General features: G+C 53.4%; 2 protein-coding genes and 1 non-coding gene across 7 annotated transcripts; 2 read left to right on the forward strand and 1 right to left on the reverse strand.

Annotated features, from left to right (window-relative positions):
* Nucleotides 1–93: 93 nt before the first annotated feature.
* Nucleotides 94–5,701, forward strand: IFT20 (intraflagellar transport 20). 5 transcript variants are annotated; one of them, XM_041000941.1, is made up of 6 exons: nucleotides 104–172; nucleotides 2,695–2,907; nucleotides 3,008–3,136; nucleotides 4,609–4,694; nucleotides 5,013–5,116; nucleotides 5,400–5,701. In XM_041000941.1, exons 3-6 carry the CDS (start codon nucleotides 3,010–3,012, stop codon nucleotides 5,479–5,481), a joined length of 399 nt encoding a protein of 132 aa, XP_040856875.1. In that variant the 5' UTR covers nucleotides 104–172; nucleotides 2,695–2,907; nucleotides 3,008–3,009; the 3' UTR covers nucleotides 5,482–5,701. The 5 variants fall into 5 exon arrangements, with proteins under 5 accessions (XP_040856874.1, XP_040856875.1, XP_040856876.1 ...); XM_041000942.1 differs by lacking the exon at nucleotides 104–172 and adding an exon at nucleotides 1,982–2,114 and having other exon boundaries at nucleotides 4,609–4,698; XM_041000939.1 differs by lacking the exon at nucleotides 104–172 and adding an exon at nucleotides 1,997–2,114.
* A 57-nt stretch (nucleotides 5,702–5,758) lies between these two features.
* Nucleotides 5,759–13,792, reverse strand: TMEM97 (transmembrane protein 97). Its single transcript, XM_041000938.1, has 3 exons — nucleotides 13,600–13,792; nucleotides 7,108–7,252; nucleotides 5,759–6,725 (listed from the first exon to the last, which is right to left on the reverse strand). Exons 1-3 carry the CDS (start codon nucleotides 13,723–13,725, stop codon nucleotides 6,481–6,483), a joined length of 516 nt encoding a protein of 171 aa, XP_040856872.1. The 5' UTR covers nucleotides 13,726–13,792; the 3' UTR covers nucleotides 5,759–6,480.
* A 5,753-nt stretch (nucleotides 13,793–19,545) lies between these two features.
* LOC121170625 lies at nucleotides 19,546–19,649 on the forward strand. The gene has a single exon (XR_005886042.1). It is a non-coding gene; the product is annotated as a U6 spliceosomal RNA (small nuclear RNA).
* The last annotated feature ends 1,927 nt before the right edge of the window (nucleotides 19,650–21,576 follow it).

The following is a 21,576-nucleotide window of genomic DNA, read 5'->3' on the forward strand; positions in this document are numbered from 1 at the left end:
ACTTCCGGTAATCCTTGCTGGCGCAAAGGCCTCTGGGTCTTGTAGGCACTCATGCTTCCCTCGCGCCTCTGTGGTGCCCGGAAGTGACGTTGCTCACACGGGCCCGGTATCCGTGGCAGTGGCCGCGGTCGGCGTCGGCCCGGGGGGCAGCGCGCGGCGGCGAGGAGGACAGGTAGGCCGTGGGGGGCTCCCCTCTTCCGGGGTGCTGCGCCCCGTCAGGCCCGGCGCTGGCGGTGTCGTTACGGGGGTTCACCCGGGCCAGGCCGGCGCGCCGCCTCGTGGCCCCGCGGCCCCCAGCCCGGCCCCTCCGGCCCCCGAGTCGGTAAACCGCCGCTCCGGCCTGCCGGTCGGCCGCGCCAGGGCCGTGGGTTCGCGCCCAGCGCCAGGCCTGACAGCCGGCTGGAGAGACGGCTCCCGCTGCGCGCGGCCCTGACGGCCTCTGGCGTGAACACAAACAGATGTCCATGTACCTGCCCTTTTCTTCCTGAGTGATTTATTATTATTTTTTTTAAGATTTATTTTATTTTTATTGGAAAAGCAGATATACAGAGAGGAGGAGTGACACAGAAGATCTTCCGTCTGCTGGTTCACTCACCGTGCGAGACAACAAGGGCAGGAGCTGAGCCGATCTGAAGCCAGGAGCCAGCAGCTTCTTGCAGGTCCCCCCACACGGCATTATGTTTAGAGGCTAAGGATTAGCCAGTTGAGCCATTTCACCGGCCCCACTTCTGAGTGATTTAAAAAAATTATTTGAAGGATAGACAGTTAAATCTAACATCAGCTGGTCCCTAGATGAACACAACAACTAGGACTGGGCCAGGCCAAAGCCAGGAGCTTGGCGCTCCATTGGGGTCTCCCACGCAGGTACAGGGACCCAAAGATCTTGGCCGTCCTCGATTGCTTTCCCAGGCCACAAGCAGGGAGCTGCATGGCAAGTGGAGCTGCCAGGATTAGAACCGGCACCCATATGGGAAGCAGACATCACAAACCTTGGCTCAACTTGCTACGCTGCTGTGCTGGTCTGAGTGTCTTTCTAAAACCGTTGCGGCCTTCTGCCTGGAGTGCCCTGGCTGCCGCTCACCTCAGCACCGCATGTTTAGCTGCAGCTTTGGGGCACCATGATCCCTTTGTGGGATACTGCTCATCGCAGTGGATGGAGCTGCAGATACAGGCCTGCTCCAAGGGGAGGGGCAGCAGCCACAGCCGGAGTTGGCTCCTTCATGCCACGCCACCCTCTGGAGCTGCTGGTCTGACTCATCACCTTGTGATTACTAACTCCTGATTTGTTGTTAGGTGACAGCACACTCAGGCCTGGTGACAGATTGGTTATTGAAGTCTGATCGCAAGAAAGCTTTGGATAATGGAAGTGGTTCCAAAGGGGCAGGGCCCGGTGCAGTGACTGGGGGCAGCGGGGGATGGCTGAGTACGGGTATCGCCACGAGCCCTGGGGGAGATCTGGGTTGGGCTCTGGCACCTTGCTTCTGCCTGGCCCAGCCGTAGGGGTGGTGGGCTTTTGGGGAGTGAACCAGAAGCATGGAAAGTGTCTCTCCAGTTGTCTCTTTGTAAAAACAAAGAACTAAGTTTCTGAACAAAGATGCTGGCTTCCTTTAGGGTGTTCTAGTGAGCCCAGAAGCTGGGGGTGTGCAGGTGGCCCCTAGGCTGGTTAATCAGGTGTACAGTTCTAATCCTCTGGTCAGAGGTTCTGGCGACCTCTCCGCTGACCACTGCGCCTCCCGTGGGACACCTTGGGGTGGTTACTCCCAGCGTCACCCCCTTTCAGGGCAGGTGGAAGGGAGACGGGGAGGCTAAGGGAGGGCAGCACGGAGGGTTGGGGTGGGCATAGGGCCACTGTCCTAGTCCTCCAGTTTTAAACAGGGTCAGCCCTGTAATTGTTTCAAGCCAGCACGAGGGTGGACTTTCCTCCTGACCCATGAATGCAGGGTGCCCAGGAGGGAAGGCATATTTGGTGATCCTCTGCTATGTGTGAAAAAAAAACCACTCCAGCCTGTCGCTTGCCCATGAAGCTTGGTGGTCTGGTCTGGCTCCAGCCTCTCCTCTCCTCTCCTTTCCTCTAGGCAGCCTGGGCCTGGCGGGCTTGCTGTGCGCTCTCCTTGGTATGTTCTTGCTGACACTTCACTCATTCCTTTTTGCATTTTCTGTTAGAAAAAGTTCAGCCCAACTTTGGTTACCAATTCAGGCAAGTATATAGTATTCTGTAGTGCACCTTTTGCTAACATTCTCCTAATTTAAAAACTTTTTTAACCCCAGTTGTCTAGAAAATATTCATTTTTTCACTGGTTTGTTTACCAAAAGGCTGGTCTAGGCCAAAGCCATGAGCCCAGGATTTCACTGGGGTCTCCCATGTGGGCGCAGGGCCCCAAGCACGCGGGCCATCCTCTGCTGCCTTCCCAGGCACATCAGCAGGGAGCTGACGGGAAATGGAGCAGGCGGGATTTGAACCAGTGTTGCAATATGGGATGCTCAGCTTCCTGTGCCACAAAGCTGACCTCCACTCTAATTTATAATTCATATTTCTTGCTTCATTTGTTCTTGTGTGTTTTCAGTGTCTGTGTCCTCTGGAACACAGCTGGGGACATGTAAATAGGGCTGTCACTCGGACCCCATCTCCCTTGTGGTATTTCTGTAAAGCACCTAAGCCGGTACCCATGCTCAGTTCATGTGTGTGTCCTCCAGGGCAGGCACCATGTTGCATTCAGCTCTCTACCCCCAGCATCTAGCGATGTGGGCACGTAGTAGGCATTCGAGGTGTGTGTTGAGTGGACGATGCCCGTGACAAGCACCTGGACTTTATTCTTTCCTGACCCTTGCCCTGCGACACGCTTCCTACCGACTGCCGCTGTCACGCTTGCAAGTAGAGCTTCTCTAGGGGCTGTGGAAGGGAAGCAGGTGAGGCCGGGTGGCGTGGGCTGAGGGAGAGGTGAGCCTCTGGATTGCTGGGCTCCGTGGTGCTGACAGCTGGCGGGGCCTGAGACTGGTTTCTTTGCAGCTATGGCCAAGGATGTCCTGGGGGAGGCGGGGCTGCACTTCGACGAGCTCAACAAGCTGCGTGTGTTGGACCCGGAGGTTATGCAGCAGACCACAGAGCTCAAGGAGGAGTGCAAGGACTTCGTGAGCAGTGAGTAGCAGCGCCCAAGCCCTGGTGTCACACCTGTCTTCCCGCCTTCTTGTGCCAAGTCCCCCGTGCCTTGTCAAACCAGCTTGGGATGGGAGGGTGTTTCTGAGAAAGAGAATTGTCCCATCTGCTGGTGAATTCCCCAGAGGGCCAGGCCAAAGCCAGGAGCCTAGAACTCCCCTCAAGTTTCCCACGTGGTTGGCAGGGTCCAAGCATTTGGGCCATCTTCTGTTCTGTTGTGTTATCAGGGAGCTGGATGAGAAGTGCAGCAGCCAGGACTTGAACCAAGGCCAGAATGGAATACCACATCACAGGTGGTGACTGAACCCACTGTACAAGGCCGACCCCCCCTTATTTAAAGAAAATTTTAGCTGCAGGCCAGCACTTGTGGCCTAGTCAGTAAAGCTGCCACTGTGGCAACAGCATCTCATGTAGGCACTGGTTCAAGTCCTGGCTGTATCACTTCTGATCCATTTCCCTGTTATGTTAATGTGCCTGAGAAAGCAGTGGAAGATGGCCAAGTGCTTGGGGCCCTGGCAGACCTGGGAGAAGCTCTTAGCTTCAGACTAGCCCAGCCACAGCCATTGCAACCACTTGGGGAGTGAATCAGCTGATGGAAGATTATGTCTGTATGTCTTTGAAATACATAAAAATTTGAAAGGTAGAGCAAAAGAAAGGGGAAGAGATCTTCCATTACTTTTTACTCCTGGAACAGTTGCAATGGCCAGGTTTGAGACGGGCCAAAGCTAGGAACCTGGAACTCCTACGAGGGTGGCAGGGTGGGTCCCCATGCACCTGGGCTAAGCAGCAGCCCGGGAGGGTATTTGTAGATACACCATTTTTTGAGGTTATCTCCCCATCCCCCTGGAAACCATCAAGCAGAATCATGCATGGCTTGGTGGTAGCAAATGGAATTATACTCTTGGTATCTTGGAAGTTTTCACCTGCAGCTGTTAGAGGCTGTAACTGGAGTCTGGAAGCAGCCCGCTGACTGAAGTCCTGCTTGGCTTGGAATCTCTAGGAATCGTGTCCAGGCTGCCCATGTCACCAGGGCCAGAGACCTGCACCCTTTGGGGACCCTGTGAGCTGGAGTGCTTGGCTCGCAGCAGCTGGCTTGGGTTCTAGTATGAGTCTTCGTTCATGCTCTCCACTCCACTGAGGGAAGTAAACTGGAGATTCAATCTCTGGAGAATCTTCTGAAATCCTTTGCTGTCCCCGTGGCCAGACCGGAGGCGCTGTGCTGTCCTGAGGTCTTCCTGCAGCAGCCCTGTGCGGTCACGTGCAGGGAGGCAGGAGGGGGCATCCACTAGAGGCCTGGTGCCTTTGTAGCCTGAGGTGACAACTGGCTGGTTCAGTGGGGACTTAGGGTCTTAGTGTGTCCTAGCTGGTAGGCACAAAACTGTCCTTTAGCCAAGAAATGCTGAGGGGAAATGGTGATGCTGAGGAAGCATTTTATTTTTTGTTCTTTCTTCAAGAGATTGGCCAGTTTCAGAAAATAGTTGGTGGTCTAATTGAGCTAGTGGACCAACTTGCAAAGGAAGCTGAAAATGAGAAGATGAAGGTAGGTGAGCACGTCCCCACCCCTGCCTGCCCCGCGCTCTCCCCTGGCTCCTCGGGAAACGACGACTTGATGGCTCGTTTCTGGTCCAGCTGACCCACTGAACCGACAACACCAGCAGGCTCCGTCATTTCTTTTTCTTCATATTACCACTCTGATTTCCTGTAAATGAAGGCTGAGGGAAGCGCACCAGCAGACAGGCCAGGGGGCACTGTGTGCCTCTCCCCAAAGCTGTGGGGTTCCACTTTGCCTTTTTTCTTCCTCCTGCTCTGCTCCAGCTCCCCAAGGGCCTGCCCTGTTGATGCTGTTTGCTTCTCGTAGGCCATTGGCTCTCGGAACTTGCTCAAATCTATAGCAAAACAACGAGAAGCCCAACAGCAGCAACTTCAGGCTCTCATAGCAGAGAAGAAGATGCAGCTGGAGAGGTGAGAAGTCACGCTGCACACCGCGTTCTTCACCCACTTGTCCTGCTCACTGCTGTTGTTTTCCCAAAAACAGCATCTCACTTGTCATTCGCTAGGAAGGCCAGCAGCCTTTCAGCTCAGAGTGGGAAGCTGAGGCGGTAGGGCTGGCTGGTGGCTGGGGCCAGGTGGGATCGCTTTCTTAGGCTCAGGGCTTGCTTGTGGGGGCTTGCCCCGTTAGCTCTCGGGACCCCCGCATGCCTCACTTCTTGCTCCTCGCTGAGCGCTCCTGTCGCTGTCGTTTCAGGTACCGTGTTGAATACGAAGCTTTGTGTAAAGTAGAAGCAGAGCAAAATGAATTTATCGACCAATTTATTTTTCAGAAATGAGCTGAAGATTTCCCTTTTGTGGGACAAAGGTAAAAAGAAAAAAGTCTCCTAAACCAACAAAAACCTCCTCTGTCCCATTAGAGTGACTGGACCAGGTCCCGGGAGCCAGTGGCCCCGCAGGTGTGTGTTCACAACCCCTGCCATCCACCTGAACTGAGCAGGCCACACACCTTGATTCTTGTAAACTCAGCTTTGGAAAGCAATAAATTATTTTCATGTGGTTTGAGTTACCTTTTAACTGGCATCACTGAACAAATATCCCAGAACAAACCAGGCAGGGGCCGCAGCTGCCTTTATTTGGACCAGAAACACGCGCATCAAACAGCAGTCCCAGCCGGCAGAGAGGTGGGCTCAGCAGCTCAGTGGGCCAGGGCAGAGGGGTCTGCGGGCACCCGGGGCCCACTGCCTCCAGGCCAAGCGAGCAGGACGCTGAGCAGTGCAGGACACGTCCTTGGCTGGACTGGACCCGGGTCCAGGGAGCCATCTCAGGTGGTGGTCTGCTGATGGGGGAGGTAAGGACCAGCACCTCAGCGTGACCCGCTTCTGACGGAGCTGCACTGGGGTGAGCCTGCGGGGGAACACAGTTAAACCAATTCTGGTGGATTTTCTTCCTTCCCCCTAGGGTTGGGGAAGCAAGAAAATGAGAGTTTTTACTGAATTGCAAAGGCCTGATTTCAAAGTTGAAGATGCCAGAGACATCCCGTCTCCACTTGGCAGGTGGCGACAAGCTAAAGACCAAGCTCCAGAGTACAGTGATGAGACCCTGCCGTGGGCAGCCCGCGGGGGTTCTGAGACACGTGAGGTGGTCTTGGCACTACTGGCCAGAATCCAGCTCACACCCTGTGCCCATCCTAGCACCCACCACCCCCTCAGTGTTGTACACTGCCACTGCTTGGCACGCTTCAAAAGCAACTGCAGACACGGGTTCTGGGAGTTCTTGTATTGAGTCTAAAAGGCAGCTGCCCCATGGCCGTGTCCCCTGGGCCGGGAGGGGTCCCCTCATCTCTTCTTTCTCTTCTCCTCAGACTTGTAGTAGGGATTCCGCAACATGAAGAGGAGCAGGACGAGAGGGATGAGCAAGTAGGGCAGGTAGACAGAAACAAGGATGAGTTTTTCAGAGAAAGTCCCCGGTCCTTGTCCTTTGGGGAAGTCCTCAAACAGCAGTGTGGCGAGGATCGGGATCACGGTGGTCATGGTGTGAGCAGAGTAGATGATGGCTGGAGTGCGAACCCACTTGCAGCTTCCTGTGGAGGTGGGGGACAGAGCGGCTCAGGGCAGTCCGCGCACAGAGCACTGTAGGTGTTCTGCCCAGCACGCAGTGTGACAGCTGCGACCCCTGCTCCCTCCCCGAGTCCTGAGAACCAGGGGTGTTTGTGGGAACACAGAAACCCCATACACTGGCACAATACCATTCAAAATGGAAATAAAATCCAGCAATAAATCAGTGGTTGTGGGGAGGGCACAGCAGCTCTGTGAGAGCTGTAGATGACGACCAGGTGACAGGAAGCCAGGGCCACACTGCCTTTTTTAAAGGATCGGTCCTGTGGGCCTTCACACTCCAGGGACTGCCCACTGTCCTTGGAGACACTTTAAGCAAGAATGGGAATTCCCACCACTTTCACTAACCTTTGAAGAAGGCATATGCTGCGAATGGAAAGAAGGGCAGCTGAAACACAAGCTCACAGAACACGAAGGACTTGAACCACTCGGGGGGATCCTGCAACAGAGGGTCTTTGAACTCCTTGGCGTACCACTGCAGCACGTTTCTGAGCTGAAAAAGAGAACGAGTGTGGTGAAGTGCAGCCACCGGCCTGGGCAGGTGCAGGGCTCCCAGTCTCCAAATGGCTTCTCCCCCAGCGTCCACAATGCAGCCCAAGAGGTCCAAGTGTCGCCTCCTTACCCCTGCCCACCGCTAGAATCTCTCTGCCTTCCCTTTCACAACAGCAAGTGGGCACAGGACCCCAAAGCTTTCTCCACATCCGGGAGGCAGGTGGTAAGAGCCAACCAACCCCCCGGGGAGACAGTGGGGGCTACCTTAACTCTAGTACCAGGAAGAAGTCTGCTCTAACTCCCCCAGGGTTCACTTTTCTCAGGAACCCAGCAGCATGTTAACAGAACACACTGCCCCAGAGCAAGGGCTTCTGGGCCCCTGCCAGGTTCGAGAATAAGTGGTCTCATGGCTGGCTAGGGCCCCAGCCTCCTAACCATTGTGTCTGACACAGATTCAAGTGCCCGTGGACACAGCTGTGGGCAGCAGATGCACAGGCAGCCCAGAGGGGGCACAGTCCTGATAAACGGGCCTTCAAAGCCAAACAAGGCTTAGCATGAATAAAGGCAGCGGGGGTGGGGGGGAGCACTGCAGGCCAGAGCGTGAAGCTTATTGGTGACACGGACATCCCGTAGGGGCACTAGCTCAAGTTCAACTGCTCCGTTTCTGATCCACGTCCCTGGGAAATCAGTGGAGGACAGACCAAGTGCTTGGGTCCCTGCATCCAAGTGGGAGACTAACCTCAGGTTAAAAAAATTAGGATTTTTTTTTTTTGTTTGTTCAATTTGAAAGGCAGTTAGAGAGGGAGCCAGAGATCTTCCATTGTCTGGTTCACTCCCCAAATGGCCCCATGGCCAAAGCGACGCAGATCTAAAGCTGGGAGCTGGGAGTTTCTTTGGGTCTCCATGTGGGTGCAGGTACCCGAGGACTTGGCCCATCTTCACTGCTTTCCCAGGCCATAGCAGGGAGCTGGATTGGAAGTGGAGCAACTGGTCTTGAGTCAGCACCCTTAAGGGATGCCAACACTGTAGGCAGAGGCTTAACATGCTAAGTCCTGGCTCTGGTTTGGCCCTGCCCTGGTCGGTCTGGCCATCTGGGCTGTGAAGTAACTGCCTTAAAAAAGAAAAAAAAAAAGGAAAACACAACTCCAAGGTAAGAATATCTCATAATGGAAAAATCCAAGGATATTGTTCCTGTTAATTTTTAACCAAAAGATAAGCCCTTGATATTATGAAATAGAGGCCCCATTCTGCAAGTAAGTTGGAAGCAAACAGCCAGAAACAAACATTGTCTTAGCAGAATATCGACAGCAGAGAGCCTCTGGCTGGACAGTCAGTTTGCTGACCATGTGATCTCTGATTTGCACTTGAGCTGAAGTCTGAGTTTCTGGCACTGCAGGATGGTGAGGTGGAAGGAAACACGGAAGGGACGTCACTGCCCCTCCAGGGCCGGACCTCATCTGTAAAATGAACACCTGGGGTTAAATGTTTGATCCAGATGGCTCAGTGACTAAATCCTCACCTTGCAAGTGCCAGGATCCCATAAGGGTTTCATATCCTAGCTGCTCCACTTCCCATCCAGCTCCCTGCCTGTGGCCTGGGAAAGCAGTCGAGGACGGCCCAAAGCCTTGGGGACCCTGCACCCACATGGGGTGAGTGGGGGACCCAGAAGCTCCCGGTTTCAGACTGTTGCAGCCATTTGGGGATTGAACCAAAATTTTGCCTGTAAAATTCTGCCTTTTCAATAAAAATAAATTCTGCATCTCATATGGGTGCCAGTTGAAGATTCAGCTGTTGCACTAATGATCCAGCTCTCTGCCGATGGCCTGGGAGAGCAGTGGAAGGTGTGACCCAAGTGCTTGGGCCGCTGTACGCATGTGCACACTCCAGAGGAAGCTCCTGGCTCCAGGCTTCAGTGTATTGGGGCCATTTGGGCACAAACCAGCAGGTGGAAGGTCTGTGTCTACTCTTGCTTTCACAGAAACATCCAACTCCCTGCAACACCAACATCCAATATTTCAGCATCAGTTTAAGTCCCACTGGCTCCAGTTCTGATCCAGCTCCTTGCTTGTGCACCTCAGAAATCAGCAGAAGATGGTTCAAGTGCCTGGGTCCCTGCCAGCCCAGGGGAGACCTGGGTTACAGAGCTCCAGGCTCCTGGCTTCAGCTGCTGGGAGGGAAATACCCGGGGAAGACTCCCTGCAGCACCGGCAGCCTTTGAGTCTCACTTCGTATGCCACTGGTACGCAGCCCTGCACACTGCGGCAGGCTGCGAAGACTCTGCTGTCTGGGGGATGCAGGGTGAGCGTAGCCACACTGAAGTAAATATCCTCATCAGCCCGCTCTCCTAATGACTCAGCCACAGGAACCAGGCCTGGACCCAGGGTGGGTGGAAAAGGCCTGCACTGTCGCCGTGCCCACCTGCCCGTCTGGAAGCAGGGCTGACCAGTGTCCCCACTGCACAAAGAGAGCCGGCGTCCCTCAAATCCGCCATGCGCAAATGCCTTCATGTGACTGATGACACATGTGGAGCTGCTCACTACTTATTAGCCTACACTTCCTTCTGCCCAAGGAGATAATTGCCTGCATTTCTACCTCACAGATGACACACTCACTGCCATCCACGAGTGGCCATGCACACAGCTACCGAGAAGCAGGGGCTGCTGCTGAAGAACCTGCACTTCTCTAATGCACGCTGATGGTCCAGCCTGACGCTCACCGTTTTGCAGAAAACGTCACTTAACCACAAACCATCCTACAAAATGCTTCCCACCCTCCTGTGCAAACTGAAGTCTGTAGCCTAGGAAAGTTTTCCAGCTGTTGTTGATTTGTAATTTTCAGCCCAACTACTAAGTGTCTTCCCATAGGCATTTAAGTTCAAAGGGAAAATTCATTCATTCATTTTTTTTTAAATTGGTAAAGTGGATATACAGAGAGGAGGAGTGACAGAGGAAGATCTTCTGTCCGATGGTTTACTCCCCAAGTGGCCACAATGGCTGGAGCTGAGCCAATCCAAAGCCAGGAGCCAGGAGCTCTTCAGGGTCTCCCACGTGTGTGCAGGGTCCCAAGGCTTTGGGCCATCCCTGACTGCTTTCCCAGGCCACAAGCAGGGAGGTGGATGGGAAGCAGGGGTCACCGGATTAGAACTGGCACCCATATGGGATCCCGGCATGTGTAAGATGAGGACTTTAATCACTACGCTATCACGCCTGGCCCGAAAATTCACTCTTTTAGGGAGGAAAATGAATGGGTATTAAAATCTGGCATGTCTTCTGTGGCCAAGGTGGTGGTGTGGCAAGCTAAGTCTCCACCTAGTAGCACTGGCGTCCCATGCCAGCTTATGTCCTAGCTGTTCCATTTCGGACCCAGCTTCCCTGCTTATGGCTTGGGAAGGCAGTGGGAGATGGCCCAAGTCCTTGGCACCCACACCTGCGTGGGAGACCTGAAGAAGCTCCTGGTTCCCTGATCTGCTCAGCCATTTGGGGAGTTAACCAGCGAAGGAAGCTCTCTCTCACACTCTCCTCTGTGTAAACTTGGCCTTTCCAATAAGAAGAAAATCTTAAAAATTAAACTGGCATTTTCCTAAGAGAATCTGACAGTTTTACCTTCCTCACAAAAAAACAACAAAATCAGCATTCCTAACCTAGGGCACACGCCTCCCCAGCCAGGCTGCTCTTGGCTATTTAATGCCACCCGCCTTTTGGCCAGAGCCTGCCTGCATTGGGCCAAAGCTGAACCGCAAGTGCTGTGACTTGCAGCTGGGCTTCAGGTGAGCCCACCTGGGGAGTGAATCAGTGGATGGAAGAGCGTTGTCAACTTGCCTTTCAGATAAATGAGTAAATCTTAAAATTTTCATCAAGGAGACAAGTGGGGTCACCATGACACTGGGTACGTTTTATGGCATCATGGGAGTTAGGACGTGGAGCGGGCTCACCCAGGAGGGAGAAACCAGCAGACATGCTCATGAACTTTCTGCACTGACTTCAAAATTTTTGCACCAAAATAAAGCTATCTTTTAATTCTATTTCCCATAAACTTAGATGGCAGTTACAGAAAGAACTCTTCTGCCCAGTGGTTCCCTCCCCACATGGCTGCGAAGGCTGGAGCTGGACTAGTCTGAAGCCAGGAGTTCTTTCCAGGTCTCCCACGTGGGCGCCATCTTCCACTGCCTTCTCAGGCCATTAGTAGGGAAGTGGAGCAGCGGGGACATGAACTGACTCCCACAGGCAGAGGCTTAACGTGCGGCACCACAGCCTCGACCCTCCTAAATCCCTCCATCCTACCTGGTCCATGTAGTAGGCTGAACTGCTCTCCAAGATGGCCACATCATAATCTCTGGCACCTGTGACTCTTCTTATGTCAAAAAGGGACCCTACAGATCCGTGTAAAGATCTTGCAATGGGGATGTTTCCCTGGGTTATCTGGTGTGCCCTTCACATGTTACAAGTGTCCCTGGAAAAGGGAGACTTAACTGACCAAGTGGCAACATGATGACCACACAGACTGTGGTGACGCAGCCCCCGCCAGGGGAGGCCGGCAGCCCCGTGCAGAGCCACAGGCCGGGCCTGGACAGGGAGCTCTCCGACTGCACACTAAATCCCGCGGGCCGCAGTTAAAAGTGCCACTTGGGACACCTGCGTCACTCCTAGGTGTCGCCTGGTTCACCTCGCAGCTCCTTCTGATTCAGCCCTCTACAAATCTCACACACCCGGCACTGGCTCAAGTCCTTGGGTCCTTGCCACCCTCACGGGAGACCCAGCCGACGTCCTGGGTTTCCGGCTTGGGCCTGGCCCAGCTAGCCCTGGCTGTTGAGGGCACGTGGGATGCGAATCAAGCGAATCTTTGTCTCTGTCTTACAAATAAAATGAAAATAAAACGTTACAAACAAGCTTGGGAGACCTGGACAGGCTAGTGTTAAATTTTTGCCTTGCTTGCCTGGGATCCCACATGGGCTTAGGTTCATGTGCCTGCTGCTCCACTTCCCATCCAGCTCCCCCTGCTTGTGACCTGGGAGACCCAGAAGAAGCTCCTGGCTCTTGGTTTTAGATCAGCTCAGCTCTGGCCATTGCGGCCACTTGGGGAGTGAACTAGCGGAGAGATCTTTCTCTGTCTCTTTCTCCTCTCTGTAGACCTGCCTTTCCAATAAAAAATCTTTAAGAGATAAATACAGTTGGGATAAGTCCCTCTGTGTGTGATTGTTTCTTATGGTAGCAATAGGAAACAAATAGAACCTGTGTCTGGACATATAACAACACAATTCTCTTATTAAAAAAGAATTATTGGAAAGGCAGATTTATGGAAAGAAAGAGGCAGAGAGAGGGGTCTTCCATCCGCTGGTTCACTCACTCTCCAAGTGGCCACAACATCTGGAGCTGAGCTTGAAGCCAGGAGCCGGGAGCTTCTGACTCTCCCATGCAGACGCAGGGTCTCAAGAACTTGAGCCATTATCTGCTGCTCTCCCAGGTACATCAGCAGGGAGCAGGATGGGAAGTGGAGCAGCCAGGACATGAACCTAAGCCCATATGGGATGTTGGGGCTTGCAGGTGTTAGATTAGCCTGGTAAGACGCGGCGTTGTGCCTCCCCCATCCCCAGCTCTCTGGAGGTGAGGATCAGAGCCCTGCCTTGCCCCGAATCTCAGCCAGCCTTGGTAGAGCAGAACCAAGAAACCCAGACTACAGCGCGGCGCATTTGCCACACACTACCTATGCCTCCCCCAGGGAGAATCCGGGCCAGGTCCTGGCGGTTACATTCGCTTCTAGAAGTTACTCAAGTGGAGGAGATCTGCACGAGTGGGCGTTGCACCGTGGCCACACACCACTGGGAGACAGTCCTGCTCTGAAGGGGAGAACTGTGGCCTGAAGAACTCCAGGCGGGCAGGTCCGTCCCCCTCGGTTCCACAGACAGGCGGGCAGAGGGCAGAGGGCAGGAATGCCAGGGAAGAAGGGAAGGCCGAAGTCTCCACCTCAACACCCTGGGGTCAGGAGGCGAGGCGTCCCGCTTCCACGAGCCCCGTGCCAGCTGTGGGTCCCGCCTGCAGCCGCCCTCCACGGGATCTAGTCCTCGGCGGGTTTCGGGACGTCGTGAGTTCAGACCCTCGGCCAGTCCCGGCCGCTGGCCGCAGCCCCCGAAGGGAACCGCGGGGACCCCGCACGGACCCAGGGCAGGACGGCACCTCCCGAGGGGAACGACGCGTCTGTCCCCCGCTAGCCGGGAGCGCGAGGAAGACGGCGAGTGGGAGTCAGAGAACGCGGGGCCCCGCAGAACCGGCACAAAGGCGGGCGCAACTTCGGGAGGCGTCGCGGGGCGCCGGGGGCCTCGCCAGCTTTGCCACCCATCCCGGCGCCGCTCACCTCCACCGCGAAGAGTTCGCGCGGCAGCACCATCTGCAGGTCCAGGAACAGGGTGATGGGGATGTGGGCGACGAAGTAGAGGCCCAGCAGGCACTCGAGGAAGCGTCTGACGGCCGGGGACCTCATGGTCGGGCGGTTGGGCGCGCTCCGGGCCACTCGGCGCTCCGCGACGCGCGCCGACACCGGCAGGAGGCCGCAGTCCGCGCGCCTCGCCGAAACGCGCCGCCTCAGCTGCCGCTCCGCCCCTCGGAGGGTCGCGCAGGCGCCTCCCATTGGCTGCCAGGGAAGCGGATGAGGCGCGCTGCGGGGCGGGACCCACCTCAGGACTTGTCCATTGGCTCGCGTGCGCCTGGAGTGGGCACCCTGCGACTGGTTGCCATTGGTCACCGCAAATGCCGCGTGACAGGGGCGGAGCCCTGAACCGGCCACGTCGCTCGGAGCGTGGCCAGCCGCGGCCGGGGAGCCGGGGGTGGGCGAGGGGAGCTGGGGGTGGCTGAGGGAGCCGGGTGGCTGAGGGTGGGCGAGGGTGGGCGAGGGTGGCCGAGGGAGCCGTGGGGACTCGGGGGGCGGGTGCCGAGAGTGGCCGTGGGCTGAGGAGGGCTATGGGGAGCCAGGGGTGCCGTGGGTGGCCGGGGGCGCCGAGGAGCCGAGGGTGGACGCCAGGCCACGGCCCGGGTCTCGCAGTCCGCTGGGTGCTGGCCAGAGGGGGGCCTCGGTTCACTGGGGGCAGGGCAAGACGGTAACAGTGCGGGACGCGTGGCCCGGACGCTCCGTGTGGGATAGTGGGCGGAAGCAGATGGGACCAGCTGGACGGCCATAGCAGAACTAAGATAGTGAGGGAGGATCCACGATTCATTTATTCATTCAACAAATTAGGATCTTTATGGGTCTGGTCTGGGACAGGAGAAATGGGGCCGCCATTGGCCTCTTAGGACAGGAAGCGAGTTCGCAGCGGGTCATGGGAGTGGCGGCGGTTACTTGGATGAAGCTATCTGGCTTGAGACGTGGGTTGGACGCACACAGAGTCTGATGGGAGATGAAGTTTTGAGAGAGGAGGGCCTGGAAGGAGGGGGTCGAGGTGGGGGGGGCGTCATAGGAAGGAGGGTCACCCGTGTCAAGGGCCACAAGGTGAGAGTCATGCCGCGGGGGCTGGCAGTGTAGACCTCTGACCATGAAGAGCAGTAGCAGCGGGGCAGGGGCTGGAGGGAGACGCTCCATGGATGTGTTTATCTTTCAGATGGGAGATGGGAGAATTACATCTAAGGAGTGAGGGTTAGAATTAGGGAGGTGGTTTCTTCCCTGCCCTCCCCCGACCCCAAGGATTTGGGCACTGTGAGTCTAGGGCAATGTGGATGGGTAGCTGGTCCCTGGAGGCCATGTGCTCCTGGGTGGTGTCTGCTCTGGAAAAAGCAGCTGACCTCACCTAAAGTTTGGATCCAGAAGACAAAGGCGATTTTGAAGGGTTGAAATGGTGGGGAGAGATGTGAGGCCAGAGTGGTTGGTGACTGGAAGGGAGAAAGTGTGTGTGTGTGTGTCTGTGTTAGGACAAGAGGTGCAGGGTCTGAATTCCTGGTGTCTGCCCAAGGGAGAGTGTGGCAGAAATGCTGTAGAGGAGAAAGCCTGGCAAGATAAGGGCAAGGGACAGAAAGCCCCAAAGCCACCTAGGATGGTGGTGGCTGGCAATCAGGTGGAGAGAAGGCTGACTCGAAGGGGAGTGTTCAGGGTTGGGTGTTGTGGCACTGCAGGTTACACTGCCACTTGGGATACCCGTATCTGATTTCAGAGTGCCTAGGATGGACTCCCACCTCTGTCTCCTATCCATAGCCGCGTTAATGTGCACCCTTAGCTCAAGTACCTGCGTCTCTGCCACTCCGATGGGACATCCAGATGTTTTCGGATCCTGGTTTGGATCCAACCCAGCCTTAGCAGTTGTGTTTGGGAGAGTGAAACAGTGGATATGAATTTTCTCTCTGCTACTCTGCAGGAAAGCATTTTTGTGAAAGGGGAATGGACAGTAGGAAGGTGAGATGGGATGTGATTTAAACCGGGGGGCGGGGGGTGCGTAGACATGGCCTTGGGGGCAGGGAGACTGGTGTGGGATGCCTGGGGAAGCTGAGCTAGGGGAGAGACTGGTTTGTGGACAAAGTAAAGCTTTAAAGGAAAGTTGCCAGGCCAGTTGTGGCAGTTAAGTGTCCCCGTGACACCAGCATGCCTTGTAGGCACTAGTTGGTGTCCCAGCTGCCCCACTTAGGATCCAGCTCCCTGCTGGTGGCCTGAGAGAAGCAGAAGATGGCTCAAGTGCTTGAGCACCTAGCACTCACATTGGAGACCCAGAAATAACACCTGGTTCTTGGCTCTGGCTTAGCCCAGCCCCCAGTGGCCATCTGGGGAGCAAACCAGTGAATGGGAAAACTGCCTTTCAAACAAACACATAAATTAGTATTATTATAATTTTGAGGGGTTGCTCCTTTCTGGCTTCCAGTTATGAATGAACCAGTGGTTGCAAGATCTTTGTCTTTCTGTAATCTGCCTTTCCAATAAAAATAAAAATATCTACAGATGACAAACTTGGGCTGGGTAAGATTTTTTTTAAAAGATTTGTTTTTTGGGCCTGATGTGGTAGCATAGCGGCTAAAGTCCTCGCCTTGCATGCATATGGTCACCGGTTCTAATCCCGGCAGTCCCGCTTCCCATCCAGCTCCCTGCTTGTGGCCTGGGAAAGCAGTTGAGGACGGCCAAAAGCCTTGGGACCCTGCACTCGCATGGGAGACCCAGAACAGCTCCTGGCTCCTGACTTTAGATCGGCTCAGCTCCAGCCATTGCGGTTACTTGGGGAGTGAACCATCGGAGATCTTCTCTGTCTCTCCTCCTCTCTGTATATCCAGCTTTCCACTAAAAAATCTTTTAAAAAGATTTATTTTTTATTGGAAAGGCAGATCTTGGAGAAGGAGAGACAAAGATTTTCCAGGGTCTGGTGTGATGGCTCAGTGACTGAATTCTTGCATTGAGTGCGCCAAGATCCCACATGGGCATGGTTTGCCATCCAGCTGAGTGCAGTTTCTGCTCCTCTATATAACATTCCCTTGAACACCCCAGAGAGCTTGGGGAGTTGGGGGAAGCACATACTTCCTGAGGAGATTTCCCAGACTCCTGGAGGCCCCAGTCTCAAAGCTGACCTGCCCACTGAAGTCTCCAGACCCGCCAGACTAGGCAGAAGCCTGGGCAGCAAGAAGTTTAGAGCTGTATTCAGGGCAGGGCCTGTCAACCAAGCCCTCCCCCTAAATCTAGGATGGTTTAAGGGCAGAGTAAGTACCCTTTGAAGTACGTGGATGATTGATTCCACTTGCTGCAGAGAGGGTGTGTGGTTCCTTAGCTGGCTTAAGTGAAGTTGCCCACCTTATTGATTCACAAAAGCCATTTCCAGGCCTGGTGCCATGGCTCAATTGACTAATCCTCCATTTACAAGTGCCAGCATCCCATTTGGGCGCCAGTTCACATCCCAGCTGCCCCAGTTCCCATCCAGTTCTGTGTGGCCGGGAAAGGCAGTAAAAGATGGTTTAAGGCCTTGGGATCCTGCACCTGCATAGGAGACCCAGAGGGGGCTCCTACCTCCTGATCAGCTCAGCTCCAGCCATAGCAGCACATGGAAGGTCATTCTTTTTTTGTTTTTAAAGATTGTATATTTATCTTTTCAAGTTTTTTCTTTTAATTGTAAAGACAGATTTATAGAGATCTTCCATCTGCTGGTTCACTCCCCAAATGGCCTCAACAGCTGGAGCTGAGCTGATCTGAAAGCAGGAGTCAGGAGCTTCTTCCGGGTCTCCCATGCAGGTGCAGGGTCCCAAGGCTTTGGGCCGTCCTCAACTGCTTTCCCAGGCCACAAGCAGGGAGCTGGATGGGAAGTGGATGGAGCAGCTGGAACAAGAACCAATGCCCGGGCCCGGCGCGGTGGCGCAAGTGGTTAAAGGTCCTCGCCTTGCACGCCCGGGATCCCATATGGGCGCCGGTTCTAATCCCGGCAGCCCCGCTTCCCTTCCAGCTCCCTGCTTGTGGCCTGGGAAGGCAGTCGAGGACGGCCCAAAGCTTTGGGAACCTGCACCCGCGTGGGAGACCCGGAAGAGGCTCCTGGCTTCGGATCGGCACAGCATCGGCCCGTTGCGCTCACTTGGGGAGTGAATCATCGGACGGAAGATCTTCCTCTCTGTCTCTCCTCTCTGTATATCCGCCTTTCCAATGAAAAAATAATAAAAATAAATCTTTAAAAAAAAAAAAAAAGAACCAATGCCCATATGAGATCCTGGGAGGTTGCAAGGTGAGGACTTAGCCCTAGGCTATTGCTCTGGGCCCCATAGGTAAATTTTTTTTTTTCCTGCTTTTAAAGACTTATTTTTATTAGAAAGGCAGATTTACAGAGTGAAGGAGAGACAGGTCTCCCATTCGCTGATTCATTCCTTAAGCAGCCACAATGACTGGAACTGAGCTGATCTGAAGGCGGGAGCCAGGAGCTTCTTCTGGGGTCTCCCACATAGGTGTGGGGTTCCTAGGCTTTGAGCCATGTTCCACTGTTTTTCCAAGCCACAGGCAGGGAGCAGGACGGGAAGTGGAGCAGCTGGGACACAAAGCAGTGCCCCCATATGGGATCCTGGAGCATGCAAAGAGAGGCCTTTAGCTACTAGGCTACTGTACCAGGCCCTCATAGTTAAATGTTCAAGACCAGCCACTTTTCACTGGCCCCTCCATCTAGGAAAAAAAAAAAAATCCACCTGGATGGGAAATGGAGCAGCCAAGATACAAACCAGTGCCCATATGGGATCCTGGCATGCACAAGGTAAGCTAAGCTCATTTTTTTTCTTTTTCTTTTTTTTTTTTTTTTTAAGATTTCTTTATTTTTATTGGAAAGGCAGAACTACAGAGAGGAGGAGAGACAGAGAGGAAGATCTTCCATCCGATGGTTCATTCCCAACTGGCCGCAACGGCTGGATCTGAGCCAGTCCAAAGCCAGGAGCCAGGAGCTTCCAGGTCTCCCACGTGGGTGCAGGGCCCAAAAGCTTTTGGGCATCCTCTACTGCTTTTCCAGGCCACAAGCAGGGAGCTGGATGGAAAGCAGGGCTGCCAAGATTAGAACTGGCACCCATATGGGATCCTGGTGCGTTCAAGGCGAGGACTTTAGCTGCTAGGTTCTTGCGCAGGGTCCACTAGGCTCATTTCTAAGTGAACCACCTGTGAGACTCCCTGGGTCCATGCACTTCCCTGGTGTGACTGAAGGAACACCAAGTGAAGCACGGCAAACCAATGGCATGCTGTTTTTCTATCAAATTTCAAGAGGTTCTGTAGCTATGGAAAATTATAAGACCAGGAAAGGGAGTTGTGCCTCCAACCAGCAGATGGCTATATGTCTCAAAGCCAAAACATTAGACATTTATTAACACAAGCTAACATTCAGTGAATGCTGGAGGGATGGCAAGGGACCTCCAGGAGGCAGGTGTCACAAATGTTTAACAGTGAAACTGGGCCGAACAGGACTAGCTTGATGCTGAAAGATAAGACAGAATGTGCTGTTTTGTTTGGCATTACCTTAGATTTGGAAATACACATTAAAGTAGTTTATCTTGGGCCTGGCTTGAGGCTTGATAGCATAGTAGCTCAAGTCCTCACCTTGAATGCACCAGGATCCTATAGGGGCTCTGGTTCTAATCCCAGCAGCCCCACTTCCCATCCAGCTCCCTGCTTGTGGCCTGGGAAAGCAATCGAGGACGGCCCAAAGCCTTGGGACCCTGTACCCGCGTGGGAGACTCGGAAGAGGCTCCTGGCTTCGGATTGGCTCAGATCCAGCCGTTGCGGCCAGTTGGTGAGTGAACCATCGGATGGAAGATCTTCCTCTCTGCCTCTCCTCCCCATGTTGTTCTGCTTTTCCAATAAAAATAAACAAATCTTAAAAAAAAAAAAGTGCTTGCTTCGGCAGCACTTATACTAAAATTGGAACGATACAGAGATTAGCATGGTCCCTGTGCAAGGATGACACACAAATTCGTAAAGCATTCCATATTTTTAAAAACTATTTAAAATAGAAAAAAAAAGTAGTTTGTCTTGCTTACTGAGTTTTAAGTGCCTTTTGTGCCTGAAGTGTGTTGTGCCTCGGCTCAGTCCCAGCCCTGCTGGTTAGGCAGTGTGACTCGGGAAGGAGGGGTCTGACGGTGGGGCCTGGAAAATTAATAAGTCAAGAGATCGGGCATCAGGACAGCAGGCAGACAGTGCAGATTCTTGAGCAAGGCAGTTTGGGATCACAATCATGTTTTCTTTAGGAGGGTTCGTCTGGCTGATGGGCAAGGTGGGCTGGTGAGGGAAGGGAGGAAGACACTGGCATTTGGATAACAGATCCTGTATTCACAGAGTTTGTGGTTAAAACAGCAGTGTTTGGAAGTAGCAGGATTTCAAGTGGATGTATCTTAATTACTTTGATTACACTTATATGAATGTAATTTATGGCATATGGTTGCAGCAAAGTACTAACTAGAAGTGCTAACATTTATCATTTATGGGAAATCTGCTATCAGACTGCAGCAAGGGTTGGGAAGTGTTTTCTGTCAACAGCCAATATCTAGTTTTAGGGTCTCTCTCAGCTATTCAGTTCTCCCCTTTGCTGTGTGAAAGCAGCTATAAACAAAGTGGCCTTGTTCCAATAGTACTTTACCGGAGAGAGGGCCTGCTTTGACCTGAGGCCATCAGTTTGATACCTGCTCTAAGGCACTGTCATAGTGTGCAAGGCCCTTTGGGCCTGGACACACCTTTCCACCTTTTCAGTGGACCTGCAACTTGTGTGTGTCCTCGTCGCACCACGAGGGGGCACGGGAAGCAGGTGAGTCACTGCACGTGCCTGGAAAGAGAGAGACCCTGAGCATTTCCCCCACTTCCTGCAGCAGCAGGTTCAGAACTTACGCAGAAGTTACATTTCATCCAGAGACATTCTGAGCTCTTCACTATACTAAGAAACTGCAAAACAAGCAGTTTCTGGGTGTAGTTTTGAAGATTCCTCATACTGCCAGATCTATTTGGGAAAAGAAAAAAAATTACAAAACTGCAGAAGGAATGACAGGAGGAAATCACCGGCAGGTAAGATGATCAGCAGATGACAACTGTTTGCCACTGCGGCAGGAGAAGTTGTGACACTAGGATTTCTCCACGGATTATTACAAAGGGAACGGGGCTTCACAGCGTGAGCAGCGGCACTCAGCCAAGGCCAAAAGTGGAACAAGCTGACATTTGTGGCTCCTGATTTGATGAAATGGGATGTGGATGACATCACCTAGTCAGCAGTTAATCCAAAAAGGCTGAATTTTAATTTAAATATGAAAACAGCTAGACAAATACAAGTCTTTGTGGGACATTCTACACTAACCATTGGTTTTATACCGAAGAAATGACAACTGCATGAAAAAAAGGCAGAGGTCCTCCCTTACATTAACGGATACTACACGGACACAACCAAAGATGTGATCCTTGCCTGCCTCCTGAATTGGGGGGAAATCCCTACAAATGAAATTTGGGGGACAACAGGAGGAATGAGAAAATGTAGGGCATATTTAAGTACCATATCTATGCTTACATTTCCTAGAACACTAATAAGATTATGAAATTTAGTTTTAAGATAAATCCTCATTTCTAGAAGATACATTTGGGATGAAGTTTCATATTTCGGCAAAAACATGTATTTGTATACATAAATGGACACAAGCACATTTGTGTAAGTGGATTGATAACACAAATGTGGCCAATTATCTAAAACTTGTGTCAGCAGTCAGAAGCTCCTCTGGGTCTCCCCTGCAGGCACAGGATTCCAAGGCATTGGACTATCTTTTGCTGCTGTCTCAGGCCACAGGCAAGGGGCTGGATGGGAAATGGAGCAGCTGAGACACGAAGCAGCACCCATATGAGATCCCAGCAATCATACGGTGAGGATCAAGCCACTGTGCCAGACCC

This window comes from Ochotona curzoniae, unplaced genomic scaffold, assembly GCF_017591425.1.
Source record: "Ochotona curzoniae isolate NIBS_2020 unplaced genomic scaffold, NIBS_Ocur_1.0 scaffold_2453, whole genome shotgun sequence".
Taxonomy (NCBI): domain Eukaryota; kingdom Metazoa; phylum Chordata; class Mammalia; order Lagomorpha; family Ochotonidae; genus Ochotona; species Ochotona curzoniae.